The sequence below is a fragment of the Octopus bimaculoides genome, chromosome 2 (assembly GCF_046866305.1).
Source record: "Octopus bimaculoides isolate indiv1 chromosome 2, ASM4686630v1, whole genome shotgun sequence".
In the NCBI taxonomy this organism is placed as follows: domain Eukaryota; kingdom Metazoa; phylum Mollusca; class Cephalopoda; order Octopoda; family Octopodidae; genus Octopus; species Octopus bimaculoides.
In genome coordinates, this window is record NC_142929.1 from 87,086,896 (window position 1) to 87,109,598 (window position 22,703).

A 22,703-nucleotide genomic window follows, 5' to 3' on the forward strand; every position below is an offset into this window, starting at 1 on the left:
TGTTTTTGGTTTTTACCCTACCAAATTCTGGTGCTTCAAACATTTTAAGTACCACATTTAATCTTTTGATTAAATCTATATTATTATATACATATATATATACTGTATATACTCATGTAAAAGTCAAATTTTTTGGACCTTTTTTAAGTCAAATTTGTGGGGTTGACTATTACATGAGTATTACTTTTGAGGAGCTGAAATTCAAGCTAGAATCTGAAGTACCATATCAGCAGCAGAAGCCCAACTGACTCTAAGCAAATAAAACCCAAAACACAATGAATTACAGTAATATTACCAATTCTATGCATCAAAACACATGTGCTAGTAAATAACAAAACCCTTAAACACGACCACGTAGCTCTTATAAATATTTACATTTTCTTTTTTTATTTGTATCCATCAAACTTAACAGACTAGTTGAGTGAAATCAATTTATATCTCATAATTATGTTATATTACCACCGGTAACGTATCTACCCTATACCAGCATGCCACTACCTACTGTAATATGGTGCATACAGCTGATACCTACTCAGCGTGTTTCACATCATAAGGTAAACAGTATGCTGTGTTCTGTATATATGTTGTGCCCCACAGAAATCAAAAATAAAAGATGCAGGATGTCATGTGCAGTTACCAGTTAATGTCCATAATATGGTGTAGAGTTGTTAATCTGGAGCAGGGATTCCCAAAGTGTGTTCTACGAAACCCCAGGCTTCCCTGAAAGTTATCAGGGGTTCCATGATTTAAAAAATAATGTTGAAGGATTCTATGGCAAAAAAAAGTTTGGGAACTACTGATCTAGCAATTAACTAAATGTTTTTAGGCTTACCGAAGTCATGCCTCCGTACGAATTCATACAGTGATGTTTGCTGTTGTTTGCTGATAGTGCTATCTGTGAAACAGGTTTCTCACCATGTAAGCAGACAAGCGTACGCATGTGTTTATTGTATTTGAAACCTGTTTCTCACCATGTAAACAACAAGTGTATGATGCATGTGTTTATTGTACTTCCAGATGTATGCAGGCTTGCTGCATATTCTGTGCATACATTTTAGCAATAGTGATGTAGCACCCATTAACAGATGTGTAATGTTCACTATTAAATGGTGTATTACTATAAGCACTGAACATGCTGCTACAAGCACAAAGCATTCCACCTATAGAGCAGGCTACAGTAAGGTAGCCGCACAATTTTGTAACAGTATTATTTCTACGCACAGGATAATATGATACCTTGACTCACAAATGTTGTCCTGTTGTTTGTGAAATACTAGGGTCAACTTTTATATGGGGTCTTTGGAAAATTCCCAATATTTTGGCTAAAAATGGGAGTTCAACTTTTACTATTACTTGAGTATATATGGTATATGTAATATGTTTCATCATCACAGTTTAACGTCAGTCTTCCATGCTGGCATGGGTTGGATAGTTTGACAGAAGCCAGCCAAGTAGAAGACTACACCAAGCTACTATGTCTGTTTTGGCATGTTTTTTACAGTTGGATAACCATCCTAACACCAACCACTCTGCAAAGTATACATACATACATACATACATACATACATATGTATATACACATACATACATATACAAGAGACACTGGTAAAGAAGACAAGAAGAAAATCACAAGGGAGATAACCAATATTACAATTATTGGATGTGAAGCAGACGCAAACCAAATGTTAATGGTTTATTCCAGGAGTGGGGAACCCTGCCAATTTTATTGCGCCCACTGGCTGATATACTTGTATGTACAAAATATAGTAAATATTTCAATTATAAAAGTTATACAATATTTGTATGCCTATTTTCAACATAGGTGTGTTTCCACTACAACTTGAAACAGTTAGACTCAAACAGAAAATCCTTGAGTAATTGCCATTTGAATGGAAATTTTGCATTCACTATAAAACACTTATTGCTAAGTTTGTACCACCCACTTGAGATTCAACTACACTAGCTGAAAAATATAGAATACCTCATAATAATATAAATGTCCTAAATTCAGTGGTGGCATTAATGAAGATGTTATGCATTAATTTAATGTGTTAAACTTATCTTTCTTAATGCATATAAAATTATACATTAGATATATACAAGATTTACACAGATACAAGAGTTAGAACTTGTGATCTGCCCAAGGACCTTTTTCTTTGGAAATTTTTGCCTGCTGCACTAAAACGTTTCTACACCCCTAGTTTACTCAGTGTTTGGTGGTCTACTTTTAAATTCTGACAAGATCTATTTCTTGAAATGTGGACAGGCAGAAAAAGTCTCATTCCTCAAATGTTCAGGTTTTTAAGAGACACAAGTTTTCAAGAGAACACACTGGACATTTTTTGGACCAGTTAATATATGATCTAGGTTTCAAGAGGATTTTCCATTTGACACATATGTAGTGACAGCTTATAGCAGACGACTGTTATATGTTCAATGTCTGGAGTTTTATCCACGCATGTGCAGGGACTAGTTCCGGAAGGAATACAGGAAGAGTCTCATGCGCATGCGTAGAGTTCGACACCCAGCTTTGGCGCCTTTTCTCAGTCTCTTCGTTGACTGATCTCCGTCGAGCCAAGACGTCCAACAGATCTCTCTTACATGTCAGCACCAGAGCTTCACAAATAACCACGGAAATCATTCAGAAGGCGTCTCAATAACCGAGGGCGACTAGCTACCGAATTCCCTCCAAGCGTGAACTGAATTCCACTGTAAATAAATATTGTTATGTTGTTCAGAATCTGCGTTCCGTTGTTTCTTCTAGAAATTTAATGTACGGAAGCGGTGTACACCTAATGGTGTATAACCACTTTCCTACACATATATATGTGTATGTGTGTATATGTCTGCATAGTTTCAATAATAATTATTCTTACAAAATATTTATTATTTCTAATCTTTTTAATTGATTTATTTAGATTCATGTTTTATCCTATATTAGTAGGTGTGTATATGTATCCTTCTATATGTCTGTGTATATTTGTACTTGCATAGATGTACTGATATATATTCTTGTATACTTATATATGTATATATCTATATCTGCGTACATTAGTAACTGTATGAATATTTATGTGCAGTTGTTATGGGTGTGCGTGTCTCTCTCTCTCTCTCTCTATACATATATATAAAACTGAGAATGTGTGTGTGTCTGTCTGTCTATATGTGTGCATGACTAAAACTTGAGAACTACCCAGCTGATTTCATTCAAGTTTTACACATGCCTTACTTAGGGTCCATGCAGTATCACCGGCCAAAGAAATTTTTAACTTCTTGTATAATGTGAGCCTGGAGCAATCTCTTATCTCTTCCACTATTTCAGTAGTACGTATCAAAAATCAAACATATCAAAAATCAAAAATCTTCTACTATAGCCTCAAGCCAACCAAAGCCTTGTGAGTGGATTTGGTTGATGGAAACTGGAAGAAGCCTGTTTTTTCGTTGTTCGAAAAAAAGGTCGTTTTCTGTCTTTGTCTTTATGTTTTCATTTCTCATTGTGTTTAACGTTTTTTTGTGATGTCCTGTACCCATATATGCTTGTATGTATACTTATAGATGTCGGTATGTACATATATGTATGGATATATGCATATAATTATATATTATTTATGTTATTGTATGATCGAATGCCACGCATTACCTCCAAGTAAGTTTTATCTTAATATTTTCTACTGCGCACTCAACTACTATTGCAGGGCATTAAAGAGCTGAGGTCCTCTGAAACCGAGGCTGTTGCAGTACCTTGTTCTTATGTGAGATGCAGTGGACGGTACCCTTGGTACCATGCTGTGGCGACCTGTGCGGGCATTCATGTAGTACTTGATGCCAAAGTTTGGTACCAGTCCTTCCAGTATTTTCCATATGTATATTATTACATATTTCCTGCCTGCGCTCTAGGGAGTAGAGACCTAGTGCCTTCAGTCACTCCCTGTAGTTCATCTCTTGGACTGTGGCGATCTTTTTTGTATAGTGACGCTGAATTGCCTCAAGTTCTGCTGTCTGCTTGACACTGTGTGGTGACCACAACTGAGAGTAATAGTCTAGGTGGCTCAGAACAAAAGTCTTCCATAGGGTCAACATGATTGTTTGATCCCTTGTTTGGAATGTCCTCAGTATCCACCCTGCCAGTTGTCTGCACTTTGCTGTCAACTTGACAATGTGCATGTGAAATGATGCATCACTACACATGTTGATGCCCAGGTCTCTTACTGTTTGTGGTTCTGGGATTGCAGTACCTCCAGGTCCTGTGTATGCCAGTTGGGAGGCACTTGTGGCCTTGTAGCGCAGTACTTGAAATTTTTTTGCATTGAACTGCATATTATTTTGCTTTGCCCACTTGTATATTGCATTTAGGTCATTCTGCAGGCTTATGATATCATCAGGATTCTTTATTGCCTGAGATAGTTTTGTGTCATCAGCGTAGCTAGTGACAGTGGCTCTCCGAGTGACCGTGGGCATGTCCACAAGGGCCACTATGAACAGTAGTGGCCCCAGGACAGTTCCTTGCGGAGCACCGCTCAATATTTACATTTCCCTAGATAGTTCTCCATTGGCTGCAACTGTCTGACTTCTACCATTCAGGAAGTCATGCAGCCATTCCCCTAATTTACCAGCTATGCCAAGGTTTCACAGCTTGTGACATATCAAGCCATGATCAACTTTGTCAAAGGGTTTTGCAAAGTCGAGATATATCATATCAATATTTGAATGGTCAAGTAGCTGCTTCAGGACCCAGGCATTTATGTCAACACTGCTTGTATAAATACAAGATTAACTCCCCTCTGCGGTCCCATTATACATAAAACATTCTTCTCCCATTTTTATCGGGTTTAAATCATCTTATTAACTCCCAATTCTAAACTCTAAATTTCCATTTTTCCTTCTTTTCTTCCCTTCTTGCCCAACGTACTGTCTCGTAGCGTTACTACCTCCAACGGTTTTTTCAAATGAGTTCCGTAGCAATATTCTCTAACTACAGTTATCACATTCGGTTAAAATGTCTTACGGTTAAGCTGATTCCTATGTATTTCCCTGAAGAGAAGATTACATCCTTATCAACATCACCTATTCCTTTGGAAGGTACAATTTGTAACCTTTGAAACATATGTTGGAAATAAAAGAATTCATTTAACATATGCGTTTTACTCCATTTACTAAATTTGTATATTTACTCAATTACCCAAAATAACAAGGAGTTTCTACCTCCTAAACAGGAGTTACACCACAGTCATTTTGTGATCTTTGCTATCCTGGTATCTATTAACCAATTTATTTTGTCAGAGTTAATTATTAACTTAGAGAAAATAAATACATATAATAAAATAATATATATATATATATATATATATATATATGTATATTCAAAATCCTATGAAAATGTATATTCCTTTACACTTGTATAGTCAAGTCCCATATTCTGTGTAATTCCATGTTTTGCATGAACAAACATTAAATATTAGTACAACGTTCGTAAATTAGGGAAATAAAACCAGAATATAAGAAATAATTTGAGTTCTGTACTGTTTATGATTCCATCTATTCTCTATTTACATTTAATCAAATATGAGATGAGTTGTGTAATAAAATGTATATTGTACATTTACCTGGAAGCCACTCTGTAGGATGTAAATTGTATAACAAAGCAGGGCCTACTTAAATATATTTTTGAGTATATATTGTCCTTTTGTAGGATTTCTCTTTCTTTTTCTTGCTTGCTTGGATAAGATAATTCAAAAGAAATCTCTTTCATGAATTACTTTGCCAAATAGCTACATTAGATATCTTTCCTAATCAGTGGTAAAATGGTTCTGGTATTCTTTCTCGGGTATATGTAAATTCTATAAGAAGAACAGTTGTCAAAATTCCTATGTTATTTATATATATCTGCTCATTTATGGAGATGAGTATCATGTTATGAACATTGTAGCCACATTCAGAAACAACAGTAACAGTGTAATATCAATATTTTCCCTTCATACCTCATCATTACTATTAGAAATAATAATAAAGTGGTAAAATGACCATCAAGAAGCTTTCTTGACAGACACCAAAACCATCTAGCATACATTGATGTCACCTTACATGGTATGTTAATATTGTTAGACAGCAATATAGAGTTCCGTGGAGCAATCATTTGCATTATTTCTCCCTAGTTGTCTTAGCTGGGCACAGTGTCTGTGTGAGATAACCACATAATGTTCATATTTTATTTCAGTTGGAGGGGTGTTCATGCATATTGCTTCTGTTCTTCTTTCCAATCCTTTTGACAAAATGTAGTCCCTCTTCTTTTCTTTCAGACATTCAGTTTTGGAGAGAATTTTTTGATGAAGTGTAGTTCCATTGTTTTTCAGAACTTTGGGTAATCTCTTGAACATTTGTAATAAGGGAAAGATTTTTAACTTTCCTTCACCACATATTTCTAGATGCTTGCTCAGTGGAATCATGCACAATTCCTCTTGTCAGATATGTTATCTGTGGATCCTTGTATGTTGGCAGAAAGAATTGTTTGTTTCACCAATGTAATTTTCCTTGCAGTCAGGCAAGTAATGCAGTATAAGAAATTCTGTGTCTTGCAGTTCATATCTGCATTTACTTTGAATGAGAATCCACTCATGAATTTTATGTGGGAACCACTTTCTAAATATTTGAAGTTGTTGTTGCATGTTCTATGTTAACTATCTCCACATTCTTTTACAGAGTTCTGACTCTTTCACTGATGTGAATTTTGCTCTTGTGAGGTGTTTATTGAGATATTTTGGCTGGCATCTACTGTCTTGCAAGGGGTTTTTATCAATGAGATTTTTCATTCATTGGTAGGTTTGATTTTATGGTGTGAAAAGTGTTGGCTACCCCAGGATTGTGTGTATTGATAAATGGAATTGTGTGTTCATTAATTTTTTTCCTTTAGTGTCCTTAGTTGTGTGATGCTCAGCTTCATTGCCTTTTTAATTCCATTGTTTATTAATTCTAAGGAGTATTTCTGTTTTGTTAGGAAGCCTTTGACCTTATTGAGTTGGATTTGACAAATTATAGTACAGATACGTCTTGCCATGTTGTATGGGATGTTCCTTTTGATGTGTGAGGGATAGCAAGTGTAGAAATTTAAATACTGGTGTCTGTCCATTTTTGTGTAAAATATGTCTGTTGTGACTGTGGAGTTGTGTATTTTTATGTGAATATCCATGAATGGTAATTCATTGCAACTGGTTTCTGTCGTGAATTTGATGGATGGGGGAAGTGTGTTAAGTATATTATTAAATATTTGTAGGTTTTCATTTGATTTGTCCCAAAAGATGAAGCAGTCATTGAGGAAGCATTTCCATTTTTTAATGACATTTCTTGCAATCATGATTAAAAGCTCTCTCTACCTTCTCACAAAGCTTTTTTTTCCATGTATCTCATGACTAGGTTAGCATATGGGGTTGCAAATTGTGTCCCCATAACCTGCAATTGTCAATGAACTTCCTCTGAGTTGGTCAGGGATAGATATCAAATATCATTTTGATGGAGGACTCTTAAACTTGGCAAGGATTCCATCAAAGAATTCTCTCCAGTACTAAGGGAATCTCAGAACACCAGTATGCCAATGACAATGTGGCACTCATGCTTAGATCTATAAGTTGTCAATAATTTCACTAATGCATATCAACATTTTGAGCTCACTGTAGATAATACAAAAACTCAAGTCTTCTCCCAGGTAGCTCTGAATTCTGCCCTTCTAGACTTCTACATCATCATTTAGGGCATACCATTGGAGCAAGTTAATCCCTTTGCATTTCTTGGAAGTGTGCTCTCTACCAAATGCAATGCCAAGCAAGATGTGGAATAAAGAATTGGATCAGCTTTTGGTAAACTAACAGAACATGTATTTAAAATCAAAGACCTAACTTTGAAGACAAAGATTATGGTCTTTTAAGCAGTTGTCATATCCAAGCTCTTATACGGTTGTGAAACTTGGACTTTGTATTGTTGTGGCATCAAAAAACACAAGTACTTTCATCAACTGAACATCAAATAGTTTGTGTCTCCAATAACTGTGATGGAAGGAGCAAATAATATTGATATCAAATCTCTAATCATCAAACATCATCTTCAATGGGTTGGCCACACCACCAGGATGAATGATAATGACTTCCTCATCAAATCCTCTTCAGTGGCCAATGCAATCACATGTTCTGCATGAAGATTGGCCTCTTTATCTACATTCTCCACCAGCATTAATGGTCCAAATATTTGTCCAGGGAGAGAAATCAATTCTTGGATTTGAGGGATGAGCTGACAACATTCTTACAGTGATACCTCCTAGTTCTACATATGACTTCTTCAGGGTAAATTGGTGCATGACTTCTGTTTTCTGAGTACTGATTGTGAGGCCAAAGTTATTACAGGTAGTGGAAAAGCAGTTCATGCTCTACTACATCTAGGTCTCTGTGAAAGCCTTGAAAAAGTTGCATACTGAATCCTTTTCCACCTTGGTCTTGGACTGTTGCCTCTGCAGGTTGAAGAGTGTGCCATCAGTTCCGAATCTGATCTTGATGCTGGTTTTATTGTCATTGCAGAAGGTATCTGACAGCATTTTTGAGAATATAATGCTGAAAGGCATAGGTGCAACTACACAGCCCTGCTTAACTCTGTCAGTGACTGGGAATGCATCGGAAAAATCATCACTGTCCAATACTCAAGCAAGCACACTGTAATGGAACTGTTACACCATGCTGATGAATTTGTTCAAGCAGCTGAACCTTTCCATGATATTAGAAAGCCTCTCACAACTTACAGTGTTAAAGGCCTTGGTTAAGTCTACAAACATTGTGTATAAGTTCCTATTTTGTTCCTGGTACTTCTGAAGTTGGCATGCAGTAAAGATTATGTCCCATGGCCCTTTCTGAATCCACACTAATTCTCTGGCAGATGCTTGTCTTCTGTGTGCTGAGTGAGGCAGTTAAGGAGGAATATTGTAGAGAATATTGAGAGAAATTCCTTACTAGTTGTCACAGGACTTCCCTTTCTAGAGATAGACAATAGAAATGTCCTTGAGCTCTTTAGGAAAAATTCCCGTTACCGAAAGAGATTGGCAAGCTTCTATGCCAAGACTGGTCACCCTAACTTGTATATTTCAACTGGGATGGAGTCAGGGCCCGGTGCCTTTCTATTCAAAAGAAGCTTAATTGCTTTCTGGACCTTTGCTTCCATTGGAGGCTTTACCACAGAAGTGTTGATGTCACATATTTTGGCATCACACTCTCCAGATCTGTGAACATTGATGATGAAGTTGTAGTAACGCCTGCGCATGTTGGAATGCTTGACGCTCAACTCCCCAACAAATTGTTTTACAGTGAACTGGCAGAAGGCAAGTGCATGCAAGGTGAACAGAAAAAAATGCTTCAAGGATACACTCAAAGCCTCACTGAAGAACTTTGAAATCAACCTCCACTTCCTAACGCCTGGAATGAGCAAAACTGCCCTGCCTGGCAAAGCTGCATGAACAAGACAAAAGTCTAGAAGTACAAAGAAAACGTGAACTAAGCATACATCAGACAGATCAGCCATAGCTGGATGCACCATACCCCATCATCTCACATGTGATGTCCTTGGTTTCCAACAACAATGAGACGCAGTTCCAGGCAGTGGCTCTCATGGCTTCTCATCTAAAATGATTGGCAATGTTATCATGTACATGTTTTGTCTTGGTGCAAAAGATGTGCTACGACAAATATTTTGTTCAATGCCATAGACTTGCTTGTCAGCTGCTTGACCTTAAGCCAGTTGAACATATCCCTTAGTGGCTGACAATATGTGTATCTCTGATCATGGGCAGGAGTAATGGGGTAGGAGTAATGTATTGAATTCTTTGGGATTTTGATAATTTACCTCTGGAAACATGGGTGCTTTGTTCATCATCCTTAACCAGACCTTATTCGGGGACCTTCTGAGCAGAGTGGGTTAACTGACCTGAAGAAAATTCAAACTGGACCCCACCTGCAATGTCATGTGTTGTTTATCTTGATATGAGATCACTGTATCATGCACATATGGTTGAGATGCATGTACTTAGTATACCCTTATCAGACGGTAGTCATGATGGCTATTTTGGCATGCACTGCTCTCTCACTCAATAGTAATAGTAATATTTTTACATATCTAGTATTTGTAATACATTTGCTTTGTAAACTTCTAACGAAAAAATATTATTTTCATTTATCACCTTTACTTGCTTAATTATGTATTTCTATTTAATTGTAGTTATGCTCTAAATATACTTATAGTGTAAATATATTTGTATTATGAAGTTGAAAGTGGCTAATAATTTTATTTTTAATTTCTACAAGGTAATTTCACAAGTCTGAAATAGCTAGCACTACAAAAATTGATAAATTGTTACTATGCCTTTCATGCAATTAAATATATGTATATACATCATCATTATTATGAAATGTATTATTAGTAATAAATTTATGTTGAATTCATATTACAGGAAGCAAACAATATGGTTCAAGAAGCAAATGCACGTCGTTCTCACACAGAGAAACTGTTAAATGAAGCCAATCAAAAGGTAACTTTGAATTATTGTTTTTTGTATTTTGTGTGTCACTAAAATACATTTTGAAATACAGAATTTTCTTTAAAAATGTAATAGCAAACCATAGTTATTAAAATAATGGTTGTTAAATGTTATACTGGGGTAAACTTAAATTTTATTGACAAAGTCTATCCACTGGCTGTTGGTGACATCAGTGCCTGAATAAATACTAATATTCTATGTATCTCTGATGGGAAATACTGCTGTTCCATCTCTACTGGATGCCTGTCACTGAGGAGCCCAAAACATGCCAAAATACATGATCTGGCATTTCTGGCAGACAGTTCTTATCTATCAGTGATCTAAATGCAGATGCTTTTATGCACCACAAGTCAATACAAGAGGTCTTCTCAAGGTGTATAATGCAGTATTCCATGCTCTAACACAACATCTAAGTTAAGATGGAGATAAAGATTGCCTTTTAGTATTAGTACTCCTTTTATCACTATTGTTTTATCCATATATATATCATCATCATCATTGTTTAACGTCCGCTTTCTATGCTAGCATGGGTTGGACGATTTGCCGCAGTACTGGTCAAACCAGATCTCTACACCAGGCTCCAATCTGGTTTGGCACTGGCAATGATCTCGCGCGAAAGTCGTTACACATGCCACGGGCACAAGTGCCAGAAAGGCGACGATGGGCACAGGTGCCGTCACGATTTCGCTTTCGCTTGCCCCAACATGTCTGTGCAAGCAGAGTTTCATGTCCAATGAGGGAGACGATGTTGGCATGGGTGCCAGTCGTCGATTTTAGTTCGATTTCGATTTCACTTGCCTCAACAGGTCTTCGCAAGCGGAGTTTAGTGTCCAATGAAGGAAAAGAACACATAAGTGGGCTGGCTACTCCCCTGGCAGAGGCTTTGGATTTAGGTCTCACTTGGCTTGCCGGGTCTTCTCGCGCACAGCATATTTCCAAAGGTCTCGGTCAGAAGTCATCGCCTCGGTGAGGCCCAATGTTCGAAGGTCTTGCCTCACCACCTCATCCCAGGTCTTCCTGGGCCTACCTCTTCCACTGGTTCCCTCAACTGCTAGGGTGTGGCACTTTTTCACACAACTATCCTCGTCCATTCTCGCCACATCACCATACCAACGAAATCGTCTCTCTTGCACACCACAACTGATGCTTCTTAGGTTCAACTTTTCTCTCAAGGTACTTACATTCTGTCTAGTATGCACACTGACATTACACATCCAACGGAGCATACTGGCTTCATTCCTTGCGAGCTTACGTATGTCCTCAGCAGTTACAGCCCATGTTTCACTGCCATGTAGCATGGTTGTTCGTACGCATGCGTCATACAGTCTGCCTTTTACTCTGAGTGAGAGTCCCTTTGTCGCCAGCAGGGGTAAGAGCTCTCTAAACTTTGCCCAGGCTATTCTTATTCTAGCAGCTACACTTTCAGCGCACCCACCCCCACTACTAACTTGGTCGCCCAGATAGCGGAAGCTATCGACTACCTCTAGTTTTTCACCCTGGAATGAGATAGAAGTTGTTTCCTGTTTGTTTGCAGTCTTTATTGCACCTGAACATCTGCCACAAACAAAAACTAACTTGCTAGTTAACCTGCCTTTGATGTTGCTGCACCTCTTATGTGTCCATAGCTTGCACCGGGTACATCTTATAGAGTTACTACCTACTCCTTTTCTACATACTGAGCAGGGCCATCTACCTGAAGGGGTTTGTGTTTTATCTACCTTCCTACTTATTAGGATTTTGGTTTTAGCTAGGTTGACTCTAAGGCCCTTCAATTCTAGACCTTGCTTCCACACCTGAAACTTCTCCTCTAGTTCTGATAGTGACTCCGCAATTAGGGCAAGGTCATCAGCATAGAGGAGCTCCCAGGGGCAACCTGTCTTGAACTCCTCTGTGATTGCCTGGAGGACTATGGTAAATAAGAGGGGGCTGAGGACGGAACCTTGGTGGACCCCTACCTCTACCCGGAATTCATTGCTGTACTCATTTCCAACCCTCACCTTACTGGCAGCATCTCTGTACATGGCTCGCACAGCTCTCACTAACCATTCTTCTATCCCAAGTTTCCTCATTGACCACCAGATAAGGGATCGGGGGACCCTGTCAAAGGCTTTCTCCATGTCAACGAAAGCCAGGTACAGATGTTTATCCTTAGCTAGGTATTTCTCCTGCAACTGTCTCACTAGAAATAAGGCATCAGTAGTGCTTTTACCTGGCACGAACCCAAACTGCATCTCATCTAAATTGATTCGCTCCCTAATTAGTTGGGCTATGACCCTCTCTGTAACTTTCATAACCTGATCTAACAGCTTGATGCCTCTGTAATTATTTGTATCTAAAGCGTCACCTTTACCTTTGTAGCAGTTGACTATGATGCTGCTACACCAGTCATTGGGTATGACTCCTTCGTGTATCACCTGGTTCGTAATACGGGTGACTAGGCTATAGCCAACACTGCCAGATATTTTGAGCATCTCTGCAGTGATTCCTGATGGGCCAGGGGCTTTCCCGGTCTTCATACTCTTAATTGCTTTATCTACCCTGGTACTATCAACTCGGATAGCTGGTCCCTCTATTGGGTCGACATACGGCAGGCTCTCTTTCTCCCATTCATTCTCTTTATTAAGCAATCTATCGTAGTGGCATCTCCAGACCTCTTTCTTTGCATCCTCATTTAATGCAAGCATACCATCATCCATGCGAACACATTTCTCTCCTACAACATCACTATTCTCTCTCCTACACTGTCTTGCAACACGAAATACCTCGAGTCTTTGGTCCTCACGGCGCAGAACATTGGCAAATCTTTCCTTATCTGCTTCCCCTCTGGCTAAATAAACCTGTCGCCTAGCCTCCCTTCTGGCACATTGGTACAATTCCCTGCTACCACCGTTCTTCTAGTCCTTCCAAGCCTGTTTCTTTTGTCTAATAGCCCTGTCTACCTCCTTGTTCCACCACCACGTTACTCTGGGTCGGGAGGGGACCTTACACCACCCACAAATCTGGTCGGTGGCTTTCAACAGGTTGTCCCGCAGAAATCTCCAATTGTCTTCCACGTTGTATGATGCTATATCCCCTTCTATTTCGTTAAATGCTTCAAGTAACTTGTCTCTAAGTCTCTGTCCGTTTGCAGGGTCTTTAAGCTTCCACACCCTTCTTCTCCAAGCCTGTCTAATTCTGGGCACCCATTTTGCCTTGATCCCAAAGTCGCTAACTACTAATCTATGTTGTGGGGTACATTCTTCGCCAGGGTAGGTTTTGGCATTTATAAGCCGGCCTCTTTCCCTATTTCTGGCGAGGATGTAGTCGATTTGGCTAGAGTGTCTGCCGGAGCGGTAGGTGACTAGGTGACTGGCAGGTTTCCTGAAGTTGGTATTGCAGACCATAAGATCGGTTGCATCACGGAACTCCAGCAGTCTGGTTCCCTCCTCGTTGCGGGAACCGAAGCCATAGCCTCCATGTATGCCATGGAAGCCTCCAGCACGACGTCCGACATGACCGTTGAAGTCTCCAGCCACAAAGAGAAGGTCCCTGTCACTCGTCGACGAGGTAGTTTGCAAGAGGGTGTCATAGAATTGGTCTTTCAGACCATCTGGTAGCCCCGGTTGAGGTGCATAGGCTGAGATGACAGTAGCTAATCTATGATGAAGCACTAGTCTGATCTTAAGTACTCTGTCACTTACTCTAACGACCTCGATTACCTTATCCACCCATTTCTCCGCTAGAAGTATTCCTACGCCCCCGACCCCGTCAGTGTTCCCAGCCCAGAAAATCTTGTAACTGTGTTCTTTGCCTGTGAGGAACCTCGCAGAACCTCCTCTCCATCTTACTTCCTGGATGCAGCACATATCTACGCGTCTCCGTTCAAGCATCTCAACAATTTCACCAGATCTACCTTTCAGCGTGCCGACGTTGAGAGTGCCAATCGTAACAGTATGGGTGTTGGGGGTGTGGGCCTGTAGCCTCGGAAGGGGAAAAGCAGTGTCGTGTACCTGAAAAGAAAACTTGCAATTGGAAGAATTCATAAGCAAAACAGTACCTACAACCTGCAAACATTTCTCAAACTTAATGCGCTACCCAAAGGTAGGGGAGAGGATGGCCAAGGCCACTAGATGGGTTCCGGGAGACAGCCGAGGTTGACAGGATGACAGAGGAATGAACTTCCGGTGGAGGGGGTGGGATGGCGGGTTACCGACAGCGAGTAGATAGGGCTCTTAATTGTAGATTTTAAATATTTGAGAGACAACAATGCATAAATCGTAATTTTTAAAAGAGCAATGAATTCTAGGTGATTAGAATATAACGTAGCATGAATTTAGGAAGCTTAGAAAATGAATAAGCATGAATTTAAGACAACAACTGAATTCAATTGAATTTCATGGAGAGAAACAAGATAAATAATAGAGGGCAAACTAAAGCGCGAAGGTATGAGATGTTTGAGGCCGTAAATAAATAAAAAAATCTCTATCTTATCTGCATCTTGGAGATTTCGTCGTAGTATGTCAGCGAGATAATTTAGAATGGGTTTCTCATTTATATATAGCCAGAACCTGAAGACCTTAAGGAAAAACTACGAGAGAGAGAGAGAGGATGGAGGGGTAGACAGAGGCATGGCGGGAGAAAAGATCATCATCATCATCATATATATATATAAAGAGAGAGAGAGAGGGGGGACCAGTCAAGCAGCACATCACGCTTTAATACTTGGGCTGAGAAATCAACACTTAAAAGCCATAATTTTAAGGAGCGATAAGAATTTTTGAATAAAGGAAAATGGGTAGGGGTGGGTAGGTACCGCCAGCGAGTATATAGGGCTCTTAATTGTAGATTTTAAATATTTGAGAGACAACAATGCATAAATCGTAATTTTTAAAAGAGCAATGAATTCTAGGTGATTAGAATATAACGTAGCATGAATTTAGGAAGCTTAGAAAATGAATAAGCATGAATTTAAGACAACAACTGAATTCAATTGAATTTCATGGAGAGAAACAAGATAAATAATAGAGGGCAAACGAAAGCGCGAAGGTATGAGATGTTTGAGGCCGTAAATAAATAAAAAAATCTCTATCTTATCTGCATCTTGGAGTTTTCGTCGTAGTATGTCAGCGAGATAATTTAGAATGGGTTTCTCATTTATATATAGCCAGAACCTGAAGACCTTAAGGAAAAACTACGAGAGAGAGAGAGAGAGAGGATGGAGGGGTAGACAGAGGCATGGCGGGAGAAAAGATCATCATCATCATCATATATATATATAAAGAGAGAGAGAGGGGGGGACCAGTCAAGCAGCACGTCACGCTGTAATTCTTGGGCTGAGAAATCAACACTTAAAAGCCATAATTTTAAGGAGCGATAAGAATTTTTGAATAAAGGAAAATGGGTAGGGGTGGGTAGGTACCGCCAGCGAGTAGATAGGGCTCTTAATTGTAGATTTTAAATATTTGAGAGACGACAATGCATAAATCGTAATTTTTAAAAGAGCAATGAATTCTAGGTGATTAGAATATAACGTAGCATGAATTTAGGAAGCTTAGAAAATGAATAAGCATGAATTTAAGACAACAACTGAATTCAATTGAATTTCATGGAGAGAAACAAGATAAATAATAGAGGGCAAACTAAAGTGCGAACGTATGAGATGTTTGAGGCCGTAAATAAATAAAAAAATCTCTATCTTATCTGCATCTTGGAGATTTCGTCGTAGTATGTCAGCGAGATAATTTAGAATGGGTTTCTCATTTATATATAGCCAGGACCTGAAGACCTTAAGGAAAAACTACGAGAGAGAGAGAGAGAGGATGGAGGGGTAGACAGAGGCATGGCGGGAGAAAAGATCATCATCATCATCATATATATATATAAAGAGAGAGAGAGAGGGGGGACCAGTCAAGCAGCACATCACGCTGTAATTCTTGGGCTGAGAAATCAACACTTAAAAGCCATAATTTTAAGGAGCGATAAGAATTTTTGAATAAAGGAAAATGGGTAGGGGTGGGTAGGTACCGCCAGCGAGTAGATAGGGCTCTTAATTGTAGATTTTAAATATTTGAGAGACAACAATGCATAAATCGTAATTTTTAAAAGAGCAATGAATTCTAGGTGATTAGAATATAACGTAGCATGAATTTAGGAAGCTTAGAAAATGAATAAGCATGAATTTAAGACAACAACTGAATTCAATTGAATTTCATGGAGAGAAACAAGATAAATAAAAGAGGGCAAACTAAAGCGCGAAGGTATGAGATGTTTGAGGCCGTAAATAAAAAAAAAAATCTCTATCTTATCTGCATCTTGGAGATTTCGTCGTAGTATGTCAGCGAGATAATTTAGAATGGGTTTCTCATTTATATATAGCCAGAACCTGAAGACCTTAAGGAAAAACTACGAGAGAGAGAGAGAGGATGGAGGGGTAGACAGAGGCATGGCGGGAGAAAAGATCATCATCATCATCATATATATATATAAAGAGAGAGAGAGAGGGGGGACCAGTCAAGCAGCACATCACGCTGTAATTCTTGGGCTGAGAAATCAACACTTAAAAGCCATAATTTTAAGGAGCGATAAGAATTTTTGAATAAAGGAAAATGGGTAGGGGTGGGTAGGTACCGCCAGCGAGCAGATAGGGCTCTTAATTGTAGATTTTAAATATTTGAGAGACGACAATGCATAAATCGTAATTTTTAAAAGAGCAATGAATTCTAAGTGATTAGAATATAACGTAGCATGAATTTAGGAAGCTTAGAAAATGAATAAGCATGAATTTAAGACAACAACTGAATTCAATTGAATTTCATGGAGAGAAACAAGATAAATAATAGAGGGCAAACTAAAGCGCGAAGGTATGAGATGTTTGAGGCCGTAAATAAATAAAAAAATCTCTATCTTATCTGCATCTTGGAGATTTCGTCGTAGTATGTCAGCGAGATAATTTAGAATGGGTTTCTCATTTATATATCGCCAGAACCTGAAGACCTTAAGGAAAAACTACGAGAGAGAGAGAGAGAGGATGGAGGGGTAGACAGAGGCATGGCGGGAGAAAAGATCATCATCATCATCATATATATATATAAAGAGAGAGAGAGAGGGGGGACCAGTCAAGCAGCACATCACGCTGTAATTCTTGGGCTGAGAAATCAACACTTAAAAGCCATAATTTTAAGGAGCGATAAGAATTTTTGAATAAAGGAAAATGGGTAGGGGTGGGTAGGTACCGCCAGCGAGTAGATAGGGCTCTTAATTGTAGATTTTAAATATTTGAGAGACGACAATGCATAAATCGTAATTTTTAAAAGAGCAATGAATTCTAAGTGATTAGAATATAACGTAGCATGAATTTAGGAAGCTTAGAAAATGAATAAGCATGAATTTAAGACAACAACTGAATTCAATTGAATTTCATGGAGAGAAACAAGATAAATAATAGAGGGCAAACTAAAGCGCGAAGGTATGAGATGTTTGAGGCCGTAAATAAATAAAAAAATCTCTATCTTATCTGCATCTTGGAGATTTCGTCGTAGTATGTCAGCGAGATAATTTAGAATGGGTTTCTCATTTATATATCGCCAGAACCTGAAGACCTTAAGGAAAAACTACGAGAGAGAGAGAGAGAGGATGGAGGGGTAGACAGAGGCATGGCGGGAGAAAAGATCATCATCATCATCATATATATATATAAAGAGAGAGAGAGAGGGGGGACCAGTCAAGCAGCACATCACGCTGTAATTCTTGGGCTGAGAAATCAACACTTAAAAGCCATAATTTTAAGGAGCGATAAGAATTTTTGAATAAAGGAAAATGGGTAGGGGTGGGTAGGTACCGCCAGCGAGTAGATAGGGCTCTTAATTGTAGATTTTAAATATTTGAGAGACAACAATGCATAAATCGTAATTTTTAAAAGAGCAATGAATTCTAGGTGATTAGAATATAACGTAGCATGAATTTAGGAAGCTTAGAAAATGAATAAGCATGAATTTAAGACAACAACTGAATTCAATTGAATTTCATCGAGAGAAACAAGATAAATAATAGAGGGCAAACTAAAGCGCGAAGGTATGAGATGTTTGAGGCCGTAAATAAATAAAAAAATCTCTATCTTATCTGCATCTTGGAGATTTCGTCGTAGTATGTCAGCGAGATAATTTAGAATGGGTTTCTCATTTATATATAGCCAGAACCTGAAGACCTTAAGGAAAAACTACGAGGGAGAGAGAGGATGGAGGGGTAGACAGAGGCATGGCGGGAGAAAAGATCATCATCATCATCATATATATATATAAAGAGAGAGAGAGAGGGGGAACCAGTCAAGTAGCACATCACGCTGTAATTCTTGGGCTGAGAAATCAACACTTAAAAGCCATAATTTTAAGGAGCGATAAGAATTTTTGACTAAAGGAAAATGGGTAGGGGTGGGTAGGTACCGCCAGCGAGTAGATAGGGCTCTTAATTGTAGATTTTAAATATTTGAGAGACAACAATGCATAAATCGTAATTTTTAAAAGAGCAATGAATTCTAGGTGATTAGAATATAACGTAGCATGAATTTAGGAAGCTTAGAAAATGAATAAGCATGAATTTAAGACAACAACTGAATTCAATTGAATTTCATGGAGAGAAACAAGATAAATAATAGAGGGCAAACTAAAGCGCGAAGGTATGAGATGTTTGAGGCCGTAAATAAATAAAAAAATCTCTATCTTATCTGCATCTTGGAGATTTCGTCGTAGTATGTCAGCGAGATAATTTAGAATGGGTTTCTCATTTATATATAGCCAGAACCTGAAGACCTTAAGGAAAAACTACGAGAGAGAGAGAGAGAGGATGGAGGGGTAGACAGAGGCATGGCGGGAGAAAAGATCATCATCATCATCATCATCATATATATATATAAAGAGAGAGAGAGAGGGGGGACCAGTCAAGCAGCACATCACGCTGTAATTCTTGGGCTGAGAAATCAACACTTAAAAGCCATAATTTTAAGGAGCGATAAGAATTTTTGAATAAAGGAAAATGGGTAGGGGTGGGTAGGTACCGCCAGCGAGTAGATAGGGCTCTTAATTGTAGATTTTAAATATTTGAGAGACAACAATGCATAAATCGTAATTTTTAAAAGAGCAATGAATTCTAGGTGATTAGAATATAACGTAGCATGAATTTAGGAAGCTTAGAAAATGAATAAGCATGAATTTAAGACAACAACTGAATTCAATTGAATTTCATGGAGAGAAACAAGATAAATAATAGAGGGCAAACTAAAGCGCGAAGGTATGAGATGTTTGAGGCCGTAAAGAAATAAAAAAATCTCTATCTTATCTGCATCTTGGAGATTTCGTCGTAGTATGTCAGCGAGATAATTTAGAATGGGTTTCTCATTTATATATAGCCAGAACCTGAAGACCTTAAGGAAAAACTACGAGAGAGAGAGAGAGGATGGAGGGGTAGACAGAGGCATGGCGGGAGAAAAGATCATCATCATCATCATCATATATATATATAAAGAGAGAGAGAGAGGGGGGACCAGTCAAGTAGCACATCACGCTGTAATTCTTGGGCTGAGAAATCAACACTTAAAAGCCATAATTTTAAGGAGCGATAAGAATTTTTGAATAAAGGAAAATGGGTAGGGGTGGGTAGGTACCGCCAGCGAGTAGATAGGGCTCTTAATTGTAGATTTTAAATATTTGAGAGACAACAATGCATAATTCGTAATTTTTAAAAGAGCAATGAATTCTAGGTGATTAGAATATAACGTAGCATGAATTTAGGAAGCTTAGAAAATGAATAAGCATGAATTTAAGACAACAACTGAATTCAATTGAATTTCATGGAGAGAAACAAGATAAATAATAGAGGGCAAACTAAAGCGCGAAGGTATGAGATGTTTGAGGCCGTAAATAAATAAAAAAATCTCTATCTTATCTGCATCTTGGAGATTTCGTCGTAGTATGTCAGCGAGATAATTTAGAATGGGTTTCTCATTTATATATAGCCAGAACCTGAAGACCTTAAGGAAAAACTACGAGAGAGAGAGAGAGGATGGAGGGGTAGACAGAGGCATGGCGGGAGAAAAGATCATCATCATCATCATATATATATATAAAGAGAGAGAGAGAGGGGGGACCAGTCAAGTAGCACGTCGCGCTGTAATTCTTGGGCTGAGAAATCAACACTTAAAAGCGATAATTTTAAGGAGCGATAAGAATTTTTGAATAAAGGAAAATGGGTAGGGGTGGGTAGGTACCGCCAGCGAGTAGATAGGGCTCTTAATTGTAGATTTTAAATATTTGAGAGACAACAATGCATAAATCGTAATTTTTAAAAGAGCAATGAATTCTAGGTGATTAGAATATAACGTAGCATGAATTTAGGAAGCTTAGAAAATGAATAAGCATGAATTTAAGACAACAACTGAATTCAATTGAATTTCATGGAAAGAAACAAGATAAATAATAGAGGGCAAACTAAAGCGCGAAGGTATGATATGTTTGAGGCCGTAAATAAATAAAAAAATCTCTATCTTATTTGCATCTTGGAGATTTCGTCGTAGTATGTCAGCGAGATAATTTAGAATGGGTTTCTCATTTATATATAGCCAGAACCTGAAGACCTTAAGGAAAAACTACGAGAGAGAGAGAGAGGATGGAGGGGTAGACAGAGGCATGGCGGGAGAAAAGATCATCATCATCATCATATATATATATAAAGAGAGAGAGAGAGGGGGGACCAGTCAAGCAGCACATCACGCTGTAATTCTTGGGCTGAGAAATCAACACTTAAAAGCCATAATTTTAAGGAGCGATAAGAATTTTTGAATAAAGGAAAATGGGTAGGGGTGGGTAGGTACCGCCAGCGAGTAGATAGGGCTCTTAATTGTAGATTTTAAATATTTGAGAGACAACAATGCATAAATCGTAACTTTTAAAAGAGCAATGAATTCTAGGTGATTAGAATATAACGTAGCATGAATTTAGGAAGCTTAGAAAATGAATAAGCATGAATTTAAGACAACAACTGAATTCAATTGAATTTCATGGAGAGAAACAAGATAAATAATAGAGGGCAAACTAAAGCGCGAAGGTATGAGATGTTTGAGGCCGTAAATAAATTAAAAAATCTCTATCTTATCTGCATCTTGGAGATTTCGTCGTAGTATGTCAGCGAGATAATTTAGAATGGGTTTCTCATTTATATATAGCCAGAACCTGAAGACCTTAAGGAAAAACTACGAGAGAGAGAGAGAGAGGATGGAGGGGTAGACAGAGGCATGGCGGGAGAAAAGATCATCATCATCATCATATATATATATAAAGAGAGAGAGAGAGGGGGGACCAGTCAAGCAGCACATCACGCTGTAATTCTTGGGCTGAGAAATCAACACTTAAAAGCCATAATTTTAAGGAGCGATAAGAATTTTTGAATAAAGGAAAATGGGTAGGGGTGGGTAGGTACCGCCAGCGAGTAGATAGGGCTCTTAATTGTAGATTTTAAATATTTGAGAGACAACAATGCATAAATCGTAATTTTTAAAAGAGCAATGAATTCTAGGTGATTAGAATATAACGTAGCATGAATTTAGGAAGCTTAGAAAATGAATAAGCATGAATTTAAGACAACAACTGAATTCAATTGAATTTCATGGAGAGAAACAAGATAAATAATAGAGGGCAAACTAAAGCGCGAAGGTATGAGATGTTTGAGGCCGTAAATAAAAAAAAAAATCTCTATCTTATCTGCATCTTGGAGATTTCGTCGTAGTATGTCAGCGAGATAATTTAGAATGGGTTTCTCATTTATATATAGCCAGAACCTGAAGACCTTAAGGAAAAACTACGAGAGAGAGAGAGAGGATGGAGGGGTAGACAGAGGCATGGCGGGAGAAAAGATCATCATCATCATCATATATATATATAAAGAGAGAGAGAGAGGGGGGACCAGTCAAGCAGCACATCACGCTGTAATTCTTGGGCTGAGAAATCAACACTTAAAAGCCATAATTTTAAGGAGCGATAAGAATTTTTGAATAAAGGAAAATGGGTAGGGGTGGGTAGGTACCGCCAGCGAGTAGATAGGGCTCTTAATTGTAGATTTTAAATATTTGAGAGACGACAATGCATAAATCGTAATTTTTAAAAGAGCAATGAATTCT

The 22,703-nt window shown here is 38.3% G+C and overlaps 1 protein-coding gene across 1 annotated transcript in view; it reads left to right on the forward strand.

Moving 5' to 3' along the window:
* Positions 1-22,703, forward strand: part of LOC106880691 (uncharacterized) — a 186,883-nt gene that overhangs the window by 57,750 nt on the left and 106,430 nt on the right. Inside the window, exon 5 of the mRNA XM_014930761.3 lies at positions 10,475-10,552. Within this exon, the coding sequence (XP_014786247.3) occupies positions 10,475-10,552 (78 nt within the window). The remainder of the gene's footprint in view (positions 1-10,474; positions 10,553-22,703) is intronic.